This window comes from Quercus robur, chromosome 8 (assembly GCF_932294415.1).
Source record: "Quercus robur chromosome 8, dhQueRobu3.1, whole genome shotgun sequence".
In the NCBI taxonomy this organism is placed as follows: Eukaryota; Viridiplantae; Streptophyta; class Magnoliopsida; order Fagales; family Fagaceae; genus Quercus; species Quercus robur.
Genome location: NC_065541.1, coordinates 61,083,474 through 61,094,540, shown reverse-complemented (window position 1 = coordinate 61,094,540; position 11,067 = coordinate 61,083,474). Strand labels below are relative to the sequence as shown.

General features: G+C 32.9%; 1 protein-coding gene and 1 non-coding gene across 3 annotated transcripts; one reads left to right on the top strand and one right to left on the bottom strand.

Moving 5' to 3' along the window:
• Window positions 1–1,054: 1,054 nt before the first annotated feature.
• Window positions 1,055–1,126, bottom strand: TRNAH-GUG (transfer RNA histidin (anticodon GUG)). The gene has a single exon. It is a non-coding gene; the product is annotated as a tRNA-His (tRNA).
• Window positions 1,127–4,767: 3,641 nt separating this feature from the next.
• On the top strand, window positions 4,768–9,181 carry LOC126697459 (UDP-glucuronic acid decarboxylase 6-like). Of its 2 annotated transcripts, none has more exons than XM_050394472.1 (13): window positions 4,768–4,913; window positions 5,497–5,612; window positions 5,868–5,954; window positions 6,122–6,209; window positions 6,908–6,999; window positions 7,086–7,150; window positions 7,236–7,324; window positions 7,562–7,639; window positions 7,777–7,870; window positions 8,049–8,115; window positions 8,241–8,304; window positions 8,401–8,441; window positions 8,737–9,181. In XM_050394472.1, the coding sequence occupies exons 2-13, from the start codon at window positions 5,523–5,525 to the stop codon at window positions 8,920–8,922; spliced, it is 1,041 nt and encodes a 346-aa protein (XP_050250429.1). In that variant the 5' UTR covers window positions 4,768–4,913; window positions 5,497–5,522; the 3' UTR covers window positions 8,923–9,181. The 2 variants fall into 2 exon arrangements, with proteins under 2 accessions (XP_050250429.1, XP_050250430.1); XM_050394473.1 differs by lacking the exon at window positions 4,768–4,913 and adding an exon at window positions 5,158–5,306.
• Window positions 9,182–11,067: the final 1,886 nt, after the last annotated feature.

Below are 11,067 nucleotides of genomic sequence, written 5' to 3'. Positions count from 1 at the left end.
TTTGCAACACATTCTCAAAATCTTCTTTGAGAGATAGCCGAGTAAGGAAGAATCCGTAGCCTAAATCCACACAATCAAGTCTGCCCGCTGGTTTCCACAAAGCCAGAAGTCTTGTTGAATATAGTTAAAGCCAGTCGACCTTCCATAAACCTTAACAATCAACGCCCTTGCCCACGGGTGTCTAATTTTCTATTTGAGCTCTCTCGGGAATTTTACAGCAACCAACCCTTACTTAAGAGCCTCTACTTCGTCATCCGACTCCTCATCGTCCTCCATGAGGTCTCCGAAGTTGAAAGCTTGAGTGTATGCCCCAGGAATCTCACCCACAACCTTGTCCTTAAAAGAAATGGTTCGACTCCACATGCCTTGGATTTGGTTTGGAGATGATGGTCTTGAATCGCTGCTATCGCTGAAGCCTGCATGATTCACATTCTTAACCTTCTTGTTACTACGGGCCAGTTCCTCCTGTTCCTCACGCGAAAGGGAGAGAGAGGAAGAGCTAGCCAACATTTTTCATTCGCCAACATTTGGTAGTGAACTTCAAAAACAAGATAAAGTTTTTTTTTTTTTTTTTTTTTTTGGACTAAACAATAAGATAAAGTTGTTTTCAACAATTTTCATGTTTCCATATAACTCCTTCACTTTTTTTTCTTAGTGTAGTGTGAGATAAAGTTTCTTTCTAAAAAATTTTAGCGGAAAAAAATCTCTAAAAAAATTCATATTTTTAATTGGATATTTTGTTGACAAGAAATAATTTTTTAATTTTTTTATCAATTTCTTATATTTGGTAATGAACTTTAACAATAAGCTAAAGTTATTTTCAACAATTTCCATGTTGCCATATTGTTTCTTAACTTTATTTATTTAGCGTAACATGAAATAGAGTTTCTTTTTGAAAAATTTTAGCAGAAAATAATCTCTAAAAAAAATAGTCATATAGTTTAATTGGATTTTTCGTTGACCAGAAATGTTTTTCTTCACAAAAGCTTTGAGTGAACTTCACAATTATCAAAAAATATGGCAAGCTAAGACCAAAAAATATCTGATGACAAATTGTGGCTGCTGGGATTCGAGCCCAGGTCTCCACGGCCACAACGTGGAATTCTTACCACTAAACTACAGCCACTGATTGGTATTATGTCTCCATATAGATTATTTAAATGTTTCTTTTTCCTTAGCATTGATTCAGTGTCTTTTTTTTTTGAACAAGGAGGCAAACCCAAACAAATTATTTTGTCTCGTATAGTATACTACCACTACATGGATGCAGAAACTCAAGAAATGGACTAGACCAAAGAGCTTGGATTAATATATATATATATATATATGTGGAGAGGGAGAGAGAGAGAGAGAGATGAATTCAAGTTATACTATAATAGATTTAACTTTAAATAATATTACACCACTTAATTTTTTTAATTGAATGTAAATTTTGACAAAACTATTATTAAATTATATCATTTTCATATATTCTTCATACTTGCAAATTTGAGAAAAAAAAATTTCAAAGTTAAACAATTTATTAACAACATGACTATTGATCTTAAATAATTTTGAAAATTTATACATATAAATGATGGAAAGATAATGATAACATAGTCGCTAAAGTAGCTCAACAAAAGCATAGAAATAATAAATGCTAAACTTAAGCTCAATGCACACAAATATCCCCATCATGTGTAGTCCCATCCAACAACCTTGATATAAGTGTAGGCCTTAGTGCATTAAGCATGCGGGAAAGATGAAGTTACCCTAACAGGGGTTTCCTAGGATTCAAACACCATTCCAAATACACATAAAAAAAATTAAAATTAAAAAAAAAAAAAAAAAAAAAAAAAAAGAGAGAAGAAGAAGAAGAAGCTCTGGTACCATTTTTTATTCCATTTGGCAATACACATGTTATTGATGTGGCATAAAAAAAACAATTTTTTATTTAAGCCGTCAATCACGTCAGCATTTTTCATCCATTATTTAATAATAGAGGCCATTTTGACACAATACCAAAAAGGTAAGGATCAAAACGATGCATTTGAAAAGTTAAAAATCAAATTGACATATAGTGTAAAGATTAGGAACCAAATACGTAGTTAATCATTTTTCAAGTGAAGAATGTCTACCATAGAGTTTCTTACTATTGATATAAATCATAAACATAGTCAACCACAATTTCAAGTGCGTGTACAGATTAAGCTATATGGCTTTTGATAAGGCGAATTATCATTAAACACTTTTAATAAGGTGAAAAAAAAAAAAAAGTGCTCTTGTAATTGCTTATCTCCCCAAAATCAGTTGCCTAAATATAAGTTTTTGTTAGCTCAACTAGTAAGGTTTTTTTATCATGGAGAAAGAGATATGAGATTCAAATATTGCATACACCAAAAATCAATAAGTGTCAAACTTGATGAGAAATAGCAATCATCACATAAAGATATAGGATCCAAACCCCATCCACATTTAAATTTGCTATATTATAAATTAAGAACAAGCTATATTGGTTGAAAACAAATGGCAAATATCTTTGAAAAATACTCAAACCAATCAAGAAATCTCATATCAATGGGAAGATAATTGAGGTCATTTGAAATAAACACATTGTCAACTATAAGTAATCTAAGATTAAACATATTTGAAGAAAAAAAAAAAAAAAAAAAACCTTAGGAAGACTTCAAAGTTCAAGTAAAAAATCAACGGGTGTCCATGTCTTGGCCTGACGATGATAAAGAGTAATTATCATGAAATATACACTATAAACTATAAAGTTGAAATTTTATAATATAATCTATCTTTAAAATGTTCTTCATAAAAGAGAAAGAGTTCAAAGTTCAAGTAAAAAATTAACAGGTCTTGAACTTATGATAATAGAGAGTAATCATCATGAAATAGACACTATAAATTATAAAGTTGAAATTCTATAGTATATTGATTCATGCTAACAGGTGCCCTTAGGGCAATGGTTAACAATTTATTTTAAGAAATCTTTTACATTACTTTTATGGGAAATTAAAAAACGGTCAAAATATTAATTGCATTTCTTTTCCCATAAATACTTTTTTTAAATGGATTGTTAACCATTTTCATTCGTTAGAGCATTTGCTCTGGCACTTGAATATGCCAAATGTAAGCTTTAATTTACAATTCAACCCAAAAGCATCCTATAGCTGTACTGGTAAACATGGGATATACTAAATTTTTTTGGCATAGTGCTACAGTGCCATCGCAAATATAGGATGGCACTGTAGCAACTTTTTTAGATCACAAATTATTATTTTAATGGTATTGTAGCTACTTTTTAAAAATATATGATGATACTGTAGTAACATTATATTATTTTAATGAGTAAAATAGGAAAATAAAAATTGGGATGTTGGGTATATTGTAAAATTATATGAGATAATTGATAAAATAATTTTTTGAGATGGTAAAATAGAATAGTCTAAAAATACTAAATGTGAATGCTCTTAGCATTTACCTAGTATATTTTATCGTAATGTGGTAAGTTATCGTGAGTTTTAACCTAAGCTATTCCTAAATCCTACTTACTAGAGTCAAACGTGATGAGTCGAATCTGACGGCGCAGATAACTGCGATCTATAGACTAATAATAGACCTTCCATGTATATCAAACTCTAATGTCAAAACATGAGATGTACCTGTAATTGACGTGGCAGACAATATCCACGACTCTGTATAGGAGTATCTTTGACTCTTTGTATTTTGTAGATAAACCATTCAAGCTACTAATCTAAATTGTATGTTCTGTTATTAAAAAAAAAAAAATTGTATGTTTATTATGTTATTAACACATTCATGTCAACTTTTCATTCAAATTAGATATATTTATTAGATATTAAATTTATTACACGCAATCATACTTGCAATGAAGCTTTTTTTAGGTTTAGTGGTCCTATTTTATAGCAAAAAAAAAGTATGTATCTTTATTTTTTATATATAATTTTTATTTTGAAAATCTAATTTTTTAGTGGATAAAGCAATTTTTTTTTTAAAAGTAGATAAAGTAATTTGAAAATTAACAGGAGAGCGATCCTATTTTTTAGGTAATGTTTTAGTTGGAGTTAGAGTTGTATTTTTACCGGATTATCTTTTAGTTTTGTCTCTACTTAAACATAGAGGTGTAAGAACATTTTCGAAAAAAAAAAAAAATGAGAATCCCAAATAAATATGCTATATCCACAATATTTTCATAACGAATCATAAGTGACAGATTGTTACATATTGTTATTGGTGGGTAAAAAATTAATTTCAGTGGTAAGTTTAAATTAAAACTAATAAATTCTCAAAAAAAAATTTAAAACTAATAATAACTTAATTCTCAAAAAAAAAAAAAAAAAACTAAACTAATAACGACTTAACACATATAATTTGTTGTGAAAGTGTCGTAAAAATATTATGGACACAACACTTCTCTATTTATTATTTGATCAATTAACTTATTTTTTATATATAATTTTAGACCATCAAAACTTAAAATTTAATAATTTGATTGATCTTCTTAATATTTTTGATGACTTATCTACTTGATTTTCAAAAACAAATTTAATAATCAAACTTTTTGGATGCTAAGTTGGAACATTTTTATTGGTGGAATACACCATACTTCCCATGAAGTTGACTCTACCGGAAACAAGCCGCGAAATAGGGGAACAAAACCCATGAAAAAGTTAAAATTGTATGTACAACATTTGTAGGATTAAGACGATGACGTGGCGCTAAGTGATTGATAATGATGGGTAACATCTTCCGTTGAAGATAGACCGCGATGTTCGGTTACAGAATGGAACACAGAGTCTCACTTGTGTGCTTATTAAATAAATCATCAAATTGTTTAGATTACTCATTCAATTTGCAAAAACCTTAAATCTCTCAAAACAAAGAAAATTGTTGATATCTCCAAGGTAATTAAAACAGTAATCTTATTTTATAGCTGTTGTAAATGTTTGGTTTGGTTGGGTTTAGCAAACCTCAGTCACACACTCACACATGTGACAATGAGATTCAGATAGCACGAGATTTAGATCTGAAAATCGTTAGGTGTAATGTCTACTAGTTTCTTTGGTGACAAGCTTTCAATTCTCTCTGCTTTTCGTGTTTTTCAAGTTTTCTTAACTCTCTCTCTCCTCAGTGGGTCTGTTTGGTAGTTAAATTTTATTTATTGTTTTTTTTTTTTTTTAAAAGCAAACTTTTTTTGGTGCTGTTCAATTCCATTTTGTTTATAAAGCTTTCATCTTTCACTTGCACACATCAAAAACTCAATCAGTGTTGAGAAAATTTTCACAACTCATATTCAGGTGATCTGATACTCTCTCTTTTTCTATTTTGTTAATTGAACAATTGTTTTTTTCTGGGTTTTGATTATGGTGTAGGTCTAAATCTATAGGGTGTGGGTTGGTTTGACTAGAATTGAATGAGTTATATAATTTGTGGGTTTTTGTGGATTTGATCGTAAATTGAGAGTTTTGACTGTTTTTGGGGTCTCAGGCGTTCAAGAAGGGATCTGATAGCAAATGGCTAAGGAAGCTTCAAACGGAGACACTAATGCAGCTTCCAAACCACCCCCATCCCCATCACCCTTAAGAAATTCCAAATTCTTTCAGGTAATGATGGGATTGTTTATTATTTGTGTGTGTGTTGTTTTGATTTCATCTATTTTATGTTATGTCTTTCAAGCTTAATTTTGGATGATTTTGAGCCTGATTTAACATTTTACTTTTTTAAGTATTTTGGCCTAAGTGCATTTGTTTGTTGGCATTATCTGAAACAAAATTCTTTCAGAGTTATCGTAGTGGTATAAATCCCTTATGTTATATGATCTTTAAGATGTTATGTTAAATTCTCTCTTTTGATGGCAGTCCAATATGAGGATTTTGATCACTGGAGGAGCTGGATTCATTGGTTCTCACCTTGTGGACAGGTTGATGGAAAACGAAAAGAATGAGGTAACTACCCCCCGGCCCCCTTGTTTTGTGCATTATATGAATACTTCAAATCGAATCATAGTTTCAGTTTATGCCTGTGCGTGTGCTTCATTGAATTTTTATATTAAATGTTTATCTTTCTCGTGTCATTAAACTTTATTTTATTTTTCTTTTTTCAATTTACTCAGGTGATTGTTGCGGATAACTACTTCACTGGCTCAAAGGACAACCTAAAAAAATGGATTGGTCACCCAAGATTTGAGCTTATTCGTCATGGTATGTTGTCTCTTATGTTCTCGTATTTTAAATTGTTAACTGGCGAATGCCCAAGATTAAATATGTGCATCTTTTGAGTATAAGATGATGTTCCTAATAGCAATTTTAGAATTTCCAATTAAAATTCAATATTAGAGCCAACCAAAAAAAAAAAAAAAAAAATTGAGCTGGATGGAAAGTTTGATAGACATGTGCATTATGGTTAAATAGAAAAAGGTTTACCCAAATCCCATGGCATAAAATTTCATATAATCCAATAGACCAGATAAGAATTACAGTAGTAACCAAATTAATGGCAATTAAGAAGTAGCTTGATGCAGGCAATTCTTGTAGCATTGTTTCTGAATTTTCCCTTTTCTTTTGAGCATTTTGCATATTATCTAAATTTTTCAGTGCTACCATTGCAGTTCCTGATATCTGAATGGAGCCTTTAATTAGTTTCTTATAACCATGATGCCCATAAGCCCTGGTTCAAATGGCACCTCCACCTCCCACAAGAATGTGCGGGAAGGGTGTTTGTAACTTAACAATAAAATAAAATGAATCTATCAATGTTGTACCATCATATATCTTCCCTCCCCCCCCCCCCCCCCCCCGCCCCTCTCTCTCTCTCTCTCTCCCTAGTTCAACATTTAATGCCATAAATTTTGTCCAGATGGTGTTTGTATTTTTGACATGCTGGGTTTATTTTCTGGCAGATGTCACTGAGCCATTGCTGGTGGAGGTGGACCAAATTTATCATCTTGCTTGCCCTGCTTCTCCCATCTTCTACAAATACAATCCTGTGAAGGTGTGTATATCCGTATTTATTTCTTTCTGTTACTGATATTTGGCATAGAGTGGTCGTCTGACTTGTAAGCTTTTGATACTTGACAGACAATAAAAACAAATGTGATTGGTACATTGAATATGCTGGGACTTGCAAAGCGAGTGGGAGCAAGGTCCGAGATTAGTATGCATCTCGTTTGATATTGCCATTTATGAATATATTCTTGCTTTACTTAAGATATGACAATGTACATGCAGGATTTTGCTTACATCAACTTCAGAGGTGTATGGAGATCCTCTTGTGCATCCCCAGGACGAAAGTTATTGGGGAAATGTTAACCCAATTGGTATGTTTGCCATTCTGCTAACTCCATATTTAGACATGGTTTATCTGGACTTTTTTGAGGTTGCATTTTTGTTGGGGCTGAATCTCATTGCATCTTAATATGAATGTCATCTGTATAAATTGTGAAAAGACATCTCTCAAAGTTAATACAAGTGAAGTTTTTATTCAACACATACTAATTATACCAACTTTTTGCACATTCATGTTATCCTGATTATGTTTTTGACTAAATGTACAGGGGTTAGGAGTTGCTATGATGAGGGAAAGCGAGTAGCTGAAACTTTGATGTTTGATTATCATAGGCAGCATGGGATTGGTAAAAGCTACTTCTTGTCTTTCTTTTTTAGTCCCTCTGCTATTTAAATTTATGAAGACAATGTTTTTGATGGTTATGTTTTGTATGCATCACTATGGAAGTTCTTACGTTATCTAGTTGTAATGATCCAATGACAGAGATTAGGATTGCTAGGATTTTCAACACCTATGGACCTCGCATGAATATTGATGATGGGCGTGTTGTCAGCAATTTCATTGCTCAAGCAATCCGGTAATTTTGTCAGAGCATTGACATTGTCTTTAATAAACATTGTATTGAGTTTTTCTTTTTACTTCCTCCCAAACCTTTTGCATTTTCAATGGGAACTTTCTGTCAATGTTCCTTACCGAGGTTAGATCAGTTGACATATATTTCACATGCAATTTCTGAACGTGTTATTTTTTTCCAGTGGTGAGCCCTTGACTGTTCAAGCGCCTGGAACCCAGACAAGGAGTTTCTGTTATGTCTCTGACATGGTATGCAAGATCTTGCTATTTGGAGATTGTTTTATATTATGGATGGTTTAGTTAATTTCTGAGTACCATTTGGGATTTGGCTGTATATTATTTTGACCCTCAACTCTTTATTTCCAATGTTGAAGGTTGATGGCCTTATTCGACTCATGGGAGGAGAGCACACTGGGCCCATCAATATAGGGAATCCAGGTTCTTATACAAAATCTGCTATTCGTTTACATTAAGTGTTTTCCAGATATGAAATTCTATTTTGGCCAATATTAACTTAGATTTTCTTTGTTTTAGGTGAATTTACCATGGTTGAACTTGCAGAGACTGTTAAGGAGGTCAGTGTTTTTTTTTCTCCTCCTTACTTGAAATGTGATAATAGATCTCTTTTAGTTATGGAGGTTTGTTATCACATTCCATTCCTATGCCAGCAAATATTACATCTCTCATAATATTGATGACCCTTTATAAAGGAGCATCAATATGTAGAACTCTTATCCAAAAACAACTTTTTTTACATGCTGTCTGTGTCCAAACATCACACCATCAGACATGAAACCAAATATTAATTTAGAACAAGAGAAGCTAGTATATATAAACATGGAAACTGAGAATTTATTATGTCACCTGCAGCTTATCAATCCTGAGGTGGAGATCGCAATGGTGGAGAACACCCCCGATGATCCTCGCCAGAGGAAGCCAATTATCACAAAAGCAAAGGAACTGCTAGGATGGGAACCAACAGTCAAGCTGCGCGATGGCCTTCCCCTCATGGAGGATGATTTCAGGACTAGGCTTGGAGTCCCCCGAAAGAAGTAAAAGTACATTTTATAGCAATGAACTGCAAGGATGCAGGCACGCTGTGTGCATTCATTTCCCGGTTTACATCAGCACAAGAGTTTGAGAAATGCTTGAAACCGGCATTTTACTTTGGTGCACTATATGTTCTTTATTCCTATATATGTGAATTGGTATTGGCTCTTATTTTTGTAATGAAGTTTTACTCATAACCAGGAAATTCTTTACCTGGGCATTTTTTACGGTATTTGAATAAAATATTTAGGAAGAATATTTTTTAGTTTGTGGTCTCAGTCATACGTTCTTACTTTATTAATGCTGTTGTTGATGTTGCTCATACCTTTACCTCTTGTGTTTAGTTGAATAGTATTTTATTAGAGCTAAAAATCTTGTGATTCAATGGTACTTTTCAGTTTTTCACTAGGGAGAATTTGGGTTATAAGGAAAAAAAGATAACTTGATATATGATTAGAAGACGGCTGCTTTGATTGTTTGGTTATTTAGACTGGCAGATCATTTCCACATTCTCGCTCCATATAGCTGCATAAAAGTTTCACAATTTATACAGCATAATCAAAATCACTATCCAAAACTCTTTTCATTATCAAAAGCTCTTTTTATGTTTTGGGTACTGCTAGCCAAGTGAAAGGTGGTGACTTGAATGGCTTGATCAGAGTTTCTTGCAATCATTTGGCGCAACTTCAACTAAATTTTAATGACTCTCTTTTATTTTTATTTTTACTTTTTGTTTTTCTTTTATCAGATATTTGCAGAAGAAAATTTCTCTTACCGCAAATTTGATGTACTTTTTTTTCACCTTTTTTTTTAGTTCAGTTGTTCCGTTGAAGGGTTTTTATTCCCTCCCATTTCATATATCTTGAGATATAGCTCTAGATCTACGAGTAGAAATGAAAAATTAAAGAATCTATAATTGAATGGGGATAAAAATTTACACACCCTGTAGGTCGGGAAAATTCCCGACCTATCACAAGTTGACACATCATACTATCAAGTCCACAAAATACAGCCAATTACAAAGCGTCACATTCTACTACTAGGTTTTGCTATCACTACTCAGAAACCAACAGAAATTTGCCAAGTGCTATTGAAATAGAGGCATAAAATGCATGCAAAAACCAATCACACATCAGCGCATGTAAGTGATGACATAAGTAGTTCAGCACGTGTAAGTGATGACATAAGCAGTCCAACACACGTAAGGGATGACATATGCGCGTGTAAGCGATGACATAAGCGGACCAATCAGGCTATGACATGTGTCACCAATCAAACTCCGCCACATGTCGCTCACCCACCCCAAACTCCTATAAATAGAAGCCTTTCTAAGGCAATTAATAGACACCAAGACATCTTGGGAGAGAGACCAAGAGACCGGGAAGAGATCTTGAGTTCAGAAGTCCAAAAGCTCTGCTAGAACCAAGCCCTGAAGCCTCCAGGAACTTCAAGAACTTCAACTTCGAATACAAAGAACATTTGAAGAGAAATCATCCAAATCATCTTCCTAGATCTCAAAGGTCACTGGAATCAAGCTCAAAAGCCTCCAAAAACTATAAATTGGTGAAGTTCTACAGATTCAAGCCTCCAAAGTCTCGAAGAACTTCCGCCACAAACCTTCAAATACGAAAAACATTCGAAGAGGAATCATACAAATCATATTCCTAGTCTTAAAGTTCATTGAAATCAAGCTCAAAAGCCTCTAGAAACCTTAACAAACCACAAATCAGTGAAACTCTACAAATTCAAGCCTCCAAAGTATCGAAGAACTTCCACCACAAACCTTCATAAAAGAAGAATGCACGAAGAACACGAAGAATACGAAGAACATGAAGAACAAAGAATTTCTAACAAGTTCATAGCCAGAGATTCATTGTAATTCCGTTTCAAAGATCTTCGATCCATTCCTCAACCAAATTGAAGGATATCCTGTGTTAAAATCAAAATCACATTACCACAATTCCAATCAACAAATCTTTCAAGGAAATCAAATTAAAGGATCACTCTTTTGTAATCACAGAGAATTGTACCACACATTCATCAATACAAATTCGCATTTGTGAAACTATTTTACTTATTTGACTTATTTCGAACTAGAAATTTAGTCGTCCACACACCCATGAATGCATCAAAATTGCATATTTTTTTGCT

Bases quoted from the DNA above. Each gene is read 5' to 3' on its own strand.
- LOC126697459 (XM_050394472.1), top strand. From the start codon at position 5,523: ATGGCTAAGGAAGCTTCAAACGGAGACACTAATGCAGCTTCCAAACCA. The intron at 7,000-7,085 runs GTGTGTATATCC...GATACTTGACAG, and splicing joins ACAAATACAATCCTGTGAAG to ACAATAAAAACAAATGTGAT. The intron at 7,871-8,048 runs GTAATTTTGTCA...ATTTTTTTCCAG, and splicing joins TTCATTGCTCAAGCAATCCG to TGGTGAGCCCTTGACTGTTC.